Below are 15,291 nucleotides of genomic sequence, written 5' to 3' on the forward strand. Positions count from 1 at the left end.
AAGTGAAATATTCTAGTGCGCTGTCACCTTCACTTAAATGTGCCCGTATTTCCAATATTTGGGCAACATGGAAGTCCGTAATGTGCCGTTGTTGTGTAAAGACCTCTAGGTTTTGGGTTTACATAATTCCAATTTTGGGCAGCAAGAACTTCAAAAAATGTCAAGCAGCCTGTAAAGTCCTCTGGGTTGTTTTTATATAAATGGATTTCTAATAGCTTAATAACATTTTAATTAATACTGCTGATCACATTTTCTAAATGTGTTTTTAAATAAACAAACTACTTGCAGCCAGTTTTAATGTGTTCACTGTTTTGTGTCAACAGAGTGTCCGTACTACAGGAACACATTTTTAACGTGACCAAGATCCCCATAAACAAGCAAGTATTGCTAGTGAGTGGGGGGATAGCACTCTTGCCAACCCAAAGAGTGTGCGCATACCCTGTCGGCACTGATACCAACCCGATCTTCCTGTACAACAAACAATACTACCTCCATCCAGGCAGTACAGTTCCTCTCGACCTGATGGTTCTTGAAGACGGACCAGGTAAATACTGATAAATCCTGTTTAGCTGCCAAATAAGTTGTCTTTTAATTTATGCTACAATGAGGAATTAATTTAATTTACTTATTTAGTCAGATGTAATTCAATAGAAAATTTACTATTGATAACAATTTTTTTGCTTCAGTGAGAAATATCACTTTTATCCACAATAATCCATAAATTCATGTATATATATATATATATATATATATACATATACAGGAGCGGCGTTAGGGTAGGACGCAGTTGGGCGACCGCCCAGGGGCGCCGGACGAAAAGGGCCGCTGGTAGCCTTTTTTGTATGTAATTTAATTGCAGTTAGGGGGCGCTGAAAAAATCTCACCCAGGGCACTAGTAATGTTAAAACCGGTATATACTCGTATATATGTGTGTGTCTGTGTTTATGGGCTTATACAATATAACGCGAGCTTGCAAACATGATAACTGCCGTAACTTTCAAAATATCCAAACTTAAATCGGTACAAAGGCAGTAAATACACTTAGCTTGGATGAGTTTGTTGGTCAGTCTTAACCAATGAAAAATTTCAAGATGGCAGAAATTCATATTTGGGCAAAAGTTTTAACTAAACTATTTCACAATATCAACATAGAAAGATACATTTTTAACATATATTATTTAAGTATAAACATCTTTTATTCTTTTACTGTTATTGATATCTCGGTTTCAAGATGGTGTCCATTTGAAGTTCGGAAAAGGAATGGCTATACAGCGCAATCCAAATTGTATGTACACTGAAGGGATCTTGGAGACTATAAGAGATACAACAAAGATTAAATGGAAAAAAGTTAGTGTAGTAACAAAACTAACAAATCATTGTAGTAAAGTTAGTTATTGGTTGAGTTATTCACTATTGGCACAAACCTTTACTAGAGGAATAAATCTGCTGGATTTAAAATTGTCAGAAGTCGACCAAACATTTTTACTGGATACGAGCTACTAAAGAAGGAACCTTTGCGGATTGATATGCTCCACCCTTAGCTACAAGTGTCTCATACATCACTTTTTGGCAACAGGGTTAAGTTCATGAATTAATAATACATCTTCAAGTTGATAGCCTCATGTAAAATCTATCTTTCTTCCGATTGGGACAGAAGGGGTATATTTCTACCAGATAGAATCAATCGCTACTGTAACAGATGTTATATTCTTATATTAACCGTATTTGGTCAGTGACTATAAAAAATTAATGTTGCCGCAGCTGAATTGTTCTGGTTGTTTGTGCACATAATATACTTTTATAAGTATTCTGTAGCTCATCTAAGAATGATTAAGTATTCATACAAATTATATTATTAAATAGCAGTTAACATTCAACACATTTCTTTGTTGCCAATGTTGGTAAAAGTCACAAAATAGCAATATCAATGCTATATTATTAAAACTATTGAAAAATTAAATTTGTGTACATGGCAAAGAATTAGTCAGTTCATATGTTTAAAAGTCCATGAGGCAATAAAAATCCTTTTTAAAATAAAAAGCTGAATATATGCTCCTGGACAAAAGCGTTAAATAATTTTTTAGTGGTATTTTGTAGTTGGCTATGATTTTAGAAATTAGCGATTTAACTAATGTTTCGTATGTTATGTACAATAACCTCAACAAATGTTCATCAGTTCATGGCTAATTTGCAAATCTTGTTTCAGAATTGTCAGATTTGCAGGATGAGGTGGATGAAGGATTGGCACTTGGAGACAGCATGAATGCTCTTGTCCTTCGGGCACATCTGGCTTTCCGCCTCTGCGGGATGTCTCAAGTAGCCTTGCAAGCATGCCAGCGCCTGGTGCACGAACAACACCTTCAACATCAGGGTATGCACCATAACCTTATTCTCTGATATCTAGGTTGCATTTGACAAAATAATGAGAACAATGTTTGTTTCTATTCCTCTACTTATATCCAAAATCAATGTATCTATCTTTTGTGAATTAACCAATAAATGCTGCATTTAGGTGTATGACAGTGAAAGAGATCCAATAAAAATCAGGTCAAGATGTCAGAATGATCTGCCAGGCAAATAACTACTTATCATTAATACACTTATCAATAGTAATGCCCACACTCCTAATAGGGTCAAAACATTTTTCATGCCTAAAAGTTATATAATTTTTCCTATTTTTAAATTTTATCAGTGAAATATAACTATATATTTAATAATAGCAAAACACTAGGAACCTGTCAAAAGTATAACTTTGCTTTGAAAAATCAAAAATTTTTCCGTTCCAGGTTTCATGATTGCAATCGCCAACATGAGTCTTACAGTGCCAGGTGCCAAATCTAAAACAGAGGAGTTCCTGACCGTGCTCCAGGAGTTTCTGGAAAAAAAGCCACACTATTTACAACTGATAGAAACGTAAGTTTGCTTTAAAAACTGAAAGCTTAGGCCTTTTGGGTTTCTTTAATGTTACTTTAGTCTCCATATGTAAAAGCCCTAAAACTTATTCCTTCCTTTGAGATCTTCTTCCAAGAATTTTCCAGACACATAGATCTCTTTAGATTGGTCGGTCAGAGTAATATAATCGGCATGGCTAAACTTCCTGGATGTATATATTTATTGGACAATAGTGGACCCAGTACTGATCCTTGAGGTAATCCATCATTTAATCTGTACCGAAGATTTTCTTGTTCATTCAGGTGGATCTTGAAACATCTGTTTCAAAACATGTTATTAAGTAGGGTTCTATTTTCTTACAGGGTATAATGCCTTTAAAAGTTTCAAGATAACACAACTGTTTCTTTTTTTAAATCCATTCTTAATGGTTTTTGTTAAAGCCATGACTTATAACAGTTTTGTTCTAAATCCACTATATTCAATTAGGATAAAATTCTTGGAAATGGGTTTGATTCTATGAGCCTTTCCAGTATTTTTAGCTTGTGTTAAGGAGTGTGATTGGTCTAAAATCCTCAGAATTGTTTCATCTACAACTCGCTTTAGGATGGTTACAATCCTATTTTTTTAAATGAACTTCAAAGGTTTCCGGTTGGCTGGATATCGTGGAATTTTCTGAAGCAGAAACCTAAGATGTTTGACAAATTTGGCATCTTTTTAGCACCGCTTCAAATTCTAATATGGTGGTCTTGCGTTATGCCACTAGCAGGTGGATCACCAAAAAGACATTTCCAGTATCTGCCTTCACCAAAACAGCTTTACCATCTACATTACATACTTGGAAAATTTGCAATCATTCCTATCATCTCTGTACAAAAATAATGTAAATTCAGTAAAGTTCATATTTACATCAGTTAAACTAGTTTATCGCTAAGTTTAAAAAATGTATGTTTGGCCAAACTATACTAAATTAACCAAACATTAAAATAATACTTATTTCATAAAAAAGAAGGCCAGGTTTTTGTGACTATTATTGTAGGTACCTGTTCTCATGTCAGCCTTTGCAAGGGTTTTATCAAAGAATAAGGGGGAGAATTAGTACAGTTCAAGATTGCTGTAAAGGGGTGAAGCCACAGACAGGATTTTAACTAGTGCTATCTCTAACTGAGTTCCTAAGACTGACAGCTTACAAAGAGAAAATCAACTGTGAAAACTAATTCTAATGTGTTTATCAAAGATACAAGTTAGCATGTTTAAAAAATGTATTCTTCAGGTCTTTAAACAATTTTACTTCCGGTGGACTCCATGCTTTTGAATTTTAATAATGTAGAAATTCTATTTAATTCTTAATCCTTCTTTCACCAAGGTCGCAGCTTCCTCCTCTTATGCAGCAAATGGCCCAATGCTGAGGATTCAGCGGCTAGGGAACAACATTCCATCCACCCTCGACATCTTTAACGCATCCAAATCTGCAATAAAAAGCCGGCTTGCATCACTGTAGCTGTTATTATTATTGGCTCGTCTCTACACCTACCCTGCCTGTGTTGTGTCTCAGTGTTTTATTTTATTATTCTTTTTCAACACTGTTACCTACGTAATAGTTCATTTCTTGTTTTGCATCGTTCTTGTTAAGCACCTTTCTTTGTTATTGTTATAATATGTATCTATTTATTGTTACACATTACTTGTTATCTATTTATACTTTCTTGTTATGCATCTTACAATTCATATCTATTTGTTCTCATATCTATGTATTCTATTGTTTTGAAACTTACTTGTTAAAATGGTTATGCTGTTGAAATAATAAAAATAAAAAAAATAAATAAATAAATATAAATCTGTTCTGTACGTACTGCTTACAGTTTGGAAGAGGTGGAAGCTACGTTGGCCAACATTCCTCTGCTGCCGAGTCTGGCAAAGCAAGTCTCCCAGGACCCTATGACCTCCATCTCCAGCTGCAAGGATATTGAAGAGCAGAGGGACAACATGACACTACTCGACTGGCTGCAAGCGCGTGGTTCCGGTGACACCGTCCAACAACTCTCGCAGACTTGCATGAGAGACATTCAACAGGTATGAGCTGCACAATAGTGTGACATTAAGATTTAAATGCCAAATAGATTACAGACATGACCATTTATGCAAGAGAAAAACTAAAGAGTTTTGATCCCCTCCTAAACACTTATCAAAACATAAAATATCTGTAGATATATAGTTAAAATAAATATTTAAACACGGACTGAAACTTAACGAAAGCAAATCTGAAACTATTCTCATTGGAACTTCCAGACTTCTGAGCAGTATCGACTTGAACAACTCTCCTACACTCATATTGAACGGTCATCCTATTTCATACAGTGACAAAGTCAAAAATCTTGGACTGACTATTACAAAAAATCTTAGTAGGGCCGATAATGTTACTGAGACTTGTGGCAGGGTATTTGCTGGTATTCATAGTCTTAAGTAATTTGCTATTTATTTACCCTTGAATTTAAAAGTAATGCTAGTGAAGACATTGATTTTCTGTCATTTCAATTACTGTAGCTTAGTTATAAATGACATGACGGTGGAGCTTTCGGACAGGTTACAACGTGCTCAAAATTATTGTACACGCTTTATCTTCAAACTTAGACGATATGACCTTATAACACCCTGTATCAATCAGTTACATCTGCTAAAATTAAATCTACTCCATCAGTTCCACATTCTTAACATGTTCCATGCTATTTTGTATAGTGTTCTATTTTGTTTTTTTTGTAGTTCACCGAAGAAACTGTCTCCAACATACAGACGCCTCTTACAAAGTTGATGGTCAGCTTTGGGGACAAAAACATGAGGACTATCCAAGGCCTTCCAGAGAGGTTTTCTGGTCTTGACAAACTCCTCAATAAACTCTCTTGTCTTGTGAAGGAACAGGGAGACCTCGCAGAGGTAAGCTCTAATTGAGATGTCATGGAGAAATGAAATTTTAAAATAAGAAACCAATATTCAAGTAACAAAAATCGTCACTCTTTTTTTTGTGAATTGAAATAAATAGTGCCAGAATGTGAGACACATTTTTAAGTTTAAAATGGAATCAGTTTTTTTCTTTTTTTTTAAAAGGACAATACCTATTTATTCTTTACATAATATTCAGTCAAAGACATTCTTTGAGGACAAGTACAAACTATCTAGTTCCGAAACGAAACGTAAACTACTAACTAAACTAAATCGAAACGTAGTGTTACTGATTTATTGTGTCACTGAACGATGGCAAATGTCCGGAAAAATCCTGTTTCCTTCATAGTTCCTTCAAATAGCCATCAATGAGCCATTGCAATGAGTTTATGAAATCTGTGGAACAGTAATACAACAGATTGTTTTAATATTCCAGTTACCATTACTCTTTACAAAAAACACTGTAGCTGCTCAAGTTTGATTATTTGAAACAGTTGCAAGAAGAACTTTTACTTTTTTATCAAACGGTTTTGGAACTGTTGTAGCTGTGGAGCATTGCCTGTTCCAATTACAATGACTAATATATAAAGCAAGCTGGTTCTTAGGGATTGAACAGAACAGTTGATTTTTAATAACAGATGATTTTTTTAAGAAAGGAAAAACAGTAAAAACCAGCTATTAAAATTCAAATCTTTTATCAATTGTTTTTGTAGTAACGAGCCCGAAGTATTTAAAAAATACCATTAACAAAACTTATTACGTGGCTGCTGATAATTATGCTCATGGATATCATTAGTTGTTCATATGTGCTTTTTATCCTAACTGTTGGATCTCACAGTTCGAGTAGACATCACATGTAGACTGCATATATGTGTAATCTCAACTCGGTATCGCTGACTTCTGTACTTTCTTTAAAGCTCATAAGGTCCACATGCCTTACTGCACCAGTATCACTGCTAAAACATGAAAGAGCCCAGGTTTAGACCTACCGTGTCGTAGTTTTACTTCTTTTTACGGCTTTTGTTTACGGCTGAATGTATACCCCCAATACTACAAATAATGGAACATTATAATCCAACTTAGCAGTATGCAGTGACACACTGGATTGGTTAGGAATATTCTCCAAAAATAACGGGTTGGAGAATGATCCCATGAGATATCTTTCAATGAACCCATGAACCACTGGCCTTTGCGAGATTCTTACCAAACAGAATAAGGGAGAGAGTCGATACATTACAAGGTCTATGGTACTGATGAAAAGTACTACAGTCACAAATAGGATTTGAACCTGTCCTGCCTCTAACTCAGTCCCAAAGTCCGGCATCTTAGACCGCTCGACTATTGGCACTCCCAAGCAGTGGCGGTAAAGCGTGACAGATCATGCCACGAAGAAAATGGGGGCACGATTATGTGGACCATATGAGCTGTTATTTCCAGTTTATGAATAAATATCAACTGAGAAAGAAGCACCTGACTGTCAGATTGCAGGTCTTATTGATGGCTAAGGGTTAAAGATGATTCATTACCATTTCAGATACATACTGATAGCTGAAAAGCTTTGTTTTGTTTTATTGATCTTAATGCTGCTTACCATATCAGAATCCTACATTCCTGAAGTGAGCTGAACGTAATCAAAATTTAATTCAATACTCACCAATGGAGAAATTAGTATTTTAATTTAGTTCAATAACAAAAGCGTTTGTAATATCCCGATCTGTCCACAGGCTATGGATATGAATTCCCGAAAAGCCAACATGCTGGGAGACACATCCATTCTGCCAGACCTGTGCATGAGTCACCGGCGCCAGTTAATTATAATGCAGAGAAACCATGGGAAAATCATGGAGATTAACTGGCGCGTGGATCATGCAAAGAGGGAGATGATCAAGATCCTGAATGGACGTTTGAAGTGAGTATTGCTTAGTAGAGACCTCTGTGATTTAAAATGTCTTATCAGACAGGCTACACTACTATGGTAGTTTGATACATAAAAATGTGATTCTATTATTATCTTTACTGTAAGAAAGAAAGTAGTTAGGTAGTTTTTAATTAGTTTAGTTTTAAACTTTATACAGCTCTCCTCACTTTTAATATCTTTTAGTTATACTGTTAAACAACGTAATTCTAATACAACCAGTCTTTTCTTAAAATATTCTTGATTATGTTGATAAAAAAATAATGTTATGTCTAGTTTTACTTTAATTATAAATGATACTAACCTACTGCAATAAAATCACACCATTAGTTGTATGATAGGTTTAATCTAATCAAATTTTTGTTCAGTACGGTAATATCAAAGATTTAGAATAATAACAAGTGAGCCAAAGGGGTTAGAGTTCAAAACATTTCAATTCCTATATTATCTGAAACAATTTTACTATGTTGTACTCTGTAATTAAATATAAGTTTCTGATAATGCAACATTCATCAATTCTAAGATTGATTTACACAACCAATAAACTAAAAATAGAATTAGATAATAAGTTTAAGAATTACATTTATTAATTTTAATAGTAAAAAGGTTTACAATTGTGAAAAGCTTTACAAATTCATTTTTCAAAAGCTCTCTTTGTATAATATAGATAATGTGTTGGACCATATGCACAAATTACAAGGACTCAATCCAGGATACCTGGAATATATTATCTTCACTCATATTTAACCTGTAAACGTTTTCCATCTTTAAGTGGTAGAAGAAATCTGTAACATTACATTTAAAGATACGTAATCAGGTGGATAACTAACCTAACACTTAGCTAAAATCTTGGTTAAAATAAACAAATCATATCAGTGTTTTCTGACTGATGCATATTACAACGTTGTATATGAAGGTATAATGCTGCAATAATATAAACTATTATTTCTTGAGTGTTTAGAAAATAACAGATGTTTTGTTTCCTTACTCTTAGTATTCTATCCTAATTTCATTGATGATATTGACAGATGGACATACAGTGTTCAGTGCCAGATGGCAGCATTATTAGAACACACTCACATGAGTTCCTCCGGGTTGGCGACACTGAAGGAAAAGCTAAACTTAGTTCAGCAGATCCACACTGTCCCTAGGCTCTATTTCACAGCTGTGGAAGAAGTCGTACGCAGGAGAAAATTCTCTTGTACATTTCTTAAGGTATGCCCAACCACATAGGCTACTGTTTAAAAATTTCATCTAGGAAGTGTGATTCTGAGAAGCAAATTAATTGCTTCGGGAAACATACATCTCTTAAGTTTTAGCTTATATAGATCACCATTAATTTTTCACCACACAAAATACGTTTAATATTACGCCTCATCATAAAATGTGAAAGTAGACAATGCCTTCTTGCTTTTTTTATTGCACATTTCTTTTTTAAAACTAACAATGATTGAAAAAGTTGAATTTTTATGGATTAGCCTAAATTTCTTATAAACAAATTAAACAGTATCAGAGTTTACTTTATGTGGGTAGTTCCTGCACAGGTGATTAATGATATTGTCTGAACTTCCCTTGACAGATTTGATTAAAAAAGTCAAAATGCAAACAATATTTTAGTTATATAATTTTATAATTAATTAGTAGTATAGTTTTGAAATAAAGAAATATACACAGTCCAATTGGCCTATTTTGTATGCAACATCTACCTAACTTTTCGCACCCATAGGCAAATTCAATGTGATATCGCTTACTAGGTCATTCCGACGCAAAGGTGGACTCAGCCCGACTCGCTGTGATACATGTCATTTTTAATCATGCCTGATGTATCTAATTTTATATATTTATGGACCGAGTCAGACTGGACTGGAATGACTGAGTTAGCAATGTCAGACTGCTATGAATCCTAAAAGGCTAGTATTATTCATTTACACTGAGACTACACAAACTACTGTTCCTTGTTTATAGTTTGTTATTAACGATGGAAGCTTTGAAAGGATAGCAGGATTTCAGACATTTGCCATTGTTATAGGTTATAAAAGGTATATAGGTTATAACGTTGTGTTATATCTTTTATAACCTATAACAAAGGCAAATGTCCGAAATCCTGTTATCCTTTCAAACTACTGTGTAATAAACTCTATATACTGAATGGAACACTACTTCTTAAAATTTATTTACTGCGGATGTTTCATAATATTAGCTTATATGTATTTTAATGTGACTATAAGCGAATTTGACCATTGAGTATTTTATTAATAGTCTTAAACTTTCAGAGCACAGTAAGCAATTTAACAGTAAACAAAGTAATATTATCTGATAATTACTTAGTCATAAGTATCTAATAGGGCCATTACTTGGATGAAAAGGTTTTAAATTGCTATTTTCAATATTCCAGTGGGCCAATGGAATCTCTAGTCAACTAAGCTCAATTCATGCAGCTGAAGTTGACAAACGTGAGCTCTTCCAGGCCCTATTTAAAGACCACATTTTGAGCAGTCTCTTTCCTGGACTACAAGACTTTCCTCCACCTTTTGCAACCCAGGCTCCAGAGCCATTTGATACCAAACTACCCAAGGTATGTCTAACAAATAATTTACATTGTGTATTGTAGAAGTTGGGAAAACTAAAGATTTCAGTTGTAAACACTGAGACTGAAGTGTGAGTCATCAAATTACAGAATTGTAATGGCTTTTTTACTAGACGAGGTATTGAGAATTATATTTACAAAAAAAAGTAAATACAAATTTATTCATTTATATAAACTGATTTAAAATGTGATTTTAATCCTTTCAAAGCTCTGAAGATTTACTTAAGATAAGTCGAGACATTAATATAGTTTACTTGCCTCAAAATCAAGATTAAAATTCAGAGACATTGACCTTTTCCTTCTTAAAACTTTGAACGTAAGCCATAAATTATAGACACATTGTGGTTTTGTCTTATGTTTATCATATCTAAAGTGATTTAAGTACATTTAAAAGAAATATTCTTTTGCAAGCATACAAGAAAGTGTTTAATGAATGGTTACATTTTAAATTTATTATTTGGTCTTCTTATACAATTTCAAACTATCTAAATTTATGGCAGGAACAAAAATGGATATATGAATAGTAAGAACAGAAATATGTACCTAAATTTATGTTTTTGATTTCTGAACAAATTAAAAAGAAGTAAAATAGCCAGATATTTTTACTCAATTCATGCAGGGATATATTTTATCTAAAAAAATCTTGTGTTGAGATTGAAATGTAAATAGGCTTATAAAATTGTTTTCCAAATTTTAAATATTGCAAACCTAAATATAAGGTTTTACTCAGTTTGTTTCTTTTCAGTCCAGTTAATTCCAGCTCTCGTTCTTTTTTCAGCTGGAATTAGACAATGTAAAGATGCTAAATGAAGATATGATCCCAGATTTTTCCACACCAGTTTCTTTGCCTGATTTTAAAGCCCTTTCTCAGTTCTTTCAGTCAAACTGTATTATAAGCCCAAAGAAACCAAAGGAGGAGGAATGCTTGGTGAGTTATTTAATGTTGTTGTATTTTCACAAGGTTACCATTACTAAATTCATATTTTACTATTATTTTGGATCAAAGTACCAAACTTATGTTCCAAATTAGTTTGTCATTATGTTAATATCAAAATAACTTTGATCTGATAACAGATTAAGACTAATAAATGTGAACCATAAATTGATGAAAAAAATGCCAGACAATGACTAATTGGCTGAGTATCAGCAGTGTTGGGCTGGAAAGTTTCATTTCTGTTTGTCTGTCTGTCCCACAATATCTTGATAATGAGCTGACCTCTAGACATTGCATAAGGCTTTGTTTCTATATTGGCAACGTCAAATTAAATGATGGTGCATGTCACCATATGATTTGGCTGAGCATTAGCGGACATTTTTATATCGTCCCTACGGTTATCCCTAGTGATAAGAAAAACTATGGAATGAATAAATTTGTAAATAAGCACTGACATTTTAACATGTAACACATATGGCCTTATGAAGTGAGTTATAGACTTGAAATCTTTTGTGCAATCTCAGCAAAACTGGTTATGTGACAAAAGGTAACTATAAATAGATTGGGTTGCAAAATCGGTGGATATTCAAACCAGTACAAGCAAGCTGAGGATGGCATTTGCTCAGTCCATGTACAGTGAGTGGTAAAATGATCTGTCAGTTTTCACCGCTGATCTGTGTGGTGAGTTGGTGATAAGGATAGACGTGTTCTAGTGCCCAGTCGTGGATATTTTTAGTAGCCATGGAACAATAGTCAGTTTACCCCTGCACATTTGTTGTCGAGACACTTGTTTTAAGGTGGTGATTCCTGCGTTGCTGTTCAGCAGCAATTCTGTATACATTTTAATATGGCTTGAAGAGGCAGAGTCCCTACTCGTAAGACAAATATTACGTTTTGATCCACCTATATAAAATGGCTGGTCCAGCAGCTAAAGCTTCATGATTACACAATGCAGAGGGGCTTACACAAACAAACCCCGTACACTGGACAAATTGAAAGTGGCCATTAGCCAAGACGTCTCAAACATTTCTCCTGCAAAGTTAGAGAAGGTGTTTGATAGCTCCAGTGCAAGACTGGAAGAGTGCATGATCAAAGAATATGATGTCATCTTCAGATATTAAACTGATCAATTTGGTTGGTTTGGTGTAATTTTCATCAGCTTCCATGAAACCCTCTTCTTTAATAAGCAATCAAATATCTTGTATCACTTTTAGTTCTTGTGTTATTTTAATTTTAAAACCATCAGGTCTTTTGGCCATTCTCTTTATATACTGTAGAGAGCATGTGTCTAGTGTGGCCTAACTTAGATGTGCCATCGGTGTATAAAACACAATGAGCACAGCTATCAATTGAACACTGTCATTTAAAAGCAATAAGTACCAATGAATAGCTTTTTTGTGAGAGAATCTGTGTGAAAAACAATTCCTTAATTAGAGTGTTTATGATTGCAGTTGGAAGAAGAGAGAGCAATAGAACAACCCTTGGAGAGCCAACCCTCTGGACCTGAACTGGAATTAATAAACTCGCTAGAGTATACCGAGAATAGAGTAGATTGCAAGGAAGATGTAAGTATTACTGGAATTGTTAAGCATGGCTGGGGTGTACCTTAAATGTCAGGATAGCAAATAATGGGCAACTTAAGTGCTTGAGTTTTTGAATATATGTTTATTGATCCAAAACATCTAAATAATAATTGTACATTGAACACAAGTTGTTCTTACAAAGCTGATTAAATACTGGAGACTACCAGACATACTAAAGAGCTGAGGGCTAGCGTGACTTACCCAGCACCATGGACAATAGGGCCAACAAAGACATGGCAGCACGGAGAATGACACCGGGCAGAACTCGTACAGGACTGGGCCCTGACTTGACTGCGCTGATGCGAGAATGAGATGACGATACAAGAGATGAGCAGACAAGAGCTACTAATTTTGGGTCTATATACTGAGGTGGTGGTTCCCTCTCCAGAGGAGGTGGAGCCTCCCCTACCGTGCCGTACCCCAGGGTATCTGAGCCCTGATTGGCCAGTAGATATTTTGGGTCTACACGTGTGACCTCCAAGAACGGAACTGGTTTCCCACAGCCGGGCCATTAGTGGTGAGCCGACATCCCGGACATTGGTTTTTCGAATGTTATTTTAAGCTGCGTGTGGCCTTTCCTCATGTGGTGTCGTCCTCCCTGGGAATCTTGGCTACATGAGTGTTTTTAAGTTGTTGCCTAATTCAAGATAATCCTGTCTGCATTCCCAGACGCTCTTTAATACCCTGGGAAGGAATGTTAAGAGGGCCACTGTCCTAAAAGCCTCTCAGATATCTGTCTACTTTCCTAACTGACTTCCAATTTGGAGTAGAATGATTCATAACATTACTAAACAATTGTAAGGGATTGTGTTTATAGGGAGTTAATGGAAATTTACAATACGCAGTTGAGTTGTTTGAAATACAGTGCCAAATTTACACACCCTGTAGGTGGAACTTCCTAGGGGTGAAATAAACTTTGAATTGCAAGAAAATAAACTGTTGAAACAAATACTAAAAAAAAAACGAGAACACTGCAAAAAAAATCTAAAAAACTCTCAGTGAAAAACGTTCTGTGTTATATTTAATAAACACTACAATTTGGTAGTATTTTTATAGGCAGCCACTAAAGTGTGAAATAGCCATAATGTGGAATTCTTGTTTAAAAGAACACTGCTAGGGTCTAAATCTAGTTTTTCAGTTTACAGCTGTCATGCATTACATAACTGTGCAGCTATTATTAATGTGCAAGGGCTTGACAGTCAAGAGAAACTTAAAAATATGTTTTACCGTCTTGGTATTAGTGTTATTTTTGGAAACTGAAAAATGGGTAATTTAGAAATGTACTTTAATTTAAGTTTTACAAAGATGCTAGGAAAAATTAGAAGTACATGTTTAAAAATAATGTTGTTTTACTGTTGAAGCAGGAAGTGAGTCAGCTGCACCAGACGAAGGAGCAAGTACAGAAATTCATAGCCACCGTGAGGAATGATCTTGGTTTCGTTGAAGGAATGCCTTCACAGTGAGCACAATCACGTCCACAGCCTACTGCAGCAGTTGACCAGTGCATACCGCAGTGAGGCGGACATCAAGGATCAACATATCTATGAGCTGAGACAGGTGTGTACCTCATTGTATGGGATTGATTCAAGTTAAATGTATTTTTAAATTTTGTCCTCCTCCTAAGTACATAGCCTAGGCAAAATGTTATGACGATGTCAAAAATTGAATCTAGCAGATATATCTGTCTAATTTGAACATATTTTAATTACAAAAATGTTTTTCGTCTAAATATCCTATACATACTCGTATGTTTATAATCATCAGTTTTTGCCTCCTAAAATGTTTAAGAAAGGATAAATTTTTATGGATAACAAAAAAAAGTATGTTAACCTCCCAGATTGCTGCTTCTCAAGTATTAATAATATTATTGTAGATAGTAGAACAGTAGCAAAAAGTATTTTTTTTTTAATATTTATGCTGTTATGTGTTGTGTGTGTATTTATGTGTTTTTTATTTTTAAAACTTTGCACTGTAACAGAAACTATGTATAATTTAGCTTAATTACATTTAAAACATGTAAACCAATATTTAAAACTTTTCCACCCCCCCCCCCCCCCACCCCCCCCCCCCCCCACCCCCCCCCCCCCCCACCCCCCCCCCCCCCCACCCCCCCCCCCCCCCACCCCCCCCCCCCCCCACATTTTTAGCCTTCATCTTTGTTTTTGGTTTGCCGTTAATCCTGATGCAGCAAAGGAGGTGTTTTTTCAACAACAAACATTACCAGTTTATTCATTGTTTTTATATAGTATTTTGCTAGATACTCGTACATACAATATCATTATTCTCATTGTAAATCCCCATCACGTCGCATTGAAAGCATTTAAGTATATATAATCAGCAGTTCATTTCTCATTTCTAAACGGCAGGGTAAATATCAAACATAAAATTTTGATCCGATCTCTCTTATCTCTGAAACAGTGGAATTACAAACCAAAGTAATCTATTA

The 15,291-nt window shown here is 34.8% G+C and overlaps 1 protein-coding gene across 1 annotated transcript; it reads left to right on the plus strand.

Annotated features, from left to right (window-relative positions):
• The first annotated feature begins 297 nt into the window (after nucleotides 1-297).
• LOC124365318 (RB1-inducible coiled-coil protein 1-like) lies at nucleotides 298-14,308 on the plus strand. Its single transcript, XM_046821291.1, has 11 exons — nucleotides 298-544; nucleotides 2,207-2,371; nucleotides 2,787-2,913; nucleotides 4,752-4,962; nucleotides 5,650-5,820; nucleotides 7,551-7,735; nucleotides 8,770-8,956; nucleotides 10,137-10,316; nucleotides 11,107-11,256; nucleotides 12,714-12,827; nucleotides 14,210-14,308. Exons 1-11 carry the CDS (start codon nucleotides 298-300, stop codon nucleotides 14,306-14,308), a joined length of 1,836 nt encoding a protein of 611 aa, XP_046677247.1.
• Nucleotides 14,309-15,291: the final 983 nt, after the last annotated feature.

Source organism: Homalodisca vitripennis, chromosome 6 (assembly GCF_021130785.1).
Source record: "Homalodisca vitripennis isolate AUS2020 chromosome 6, UT_GWSS_2.1, whole genome shotgun sequence".
NCBI lineage: Eukaryota > Metazoa > Arthropoda > Insecta > Hemiptera > Cicadellidae > Homalodisca > Homalodisca vitripennis.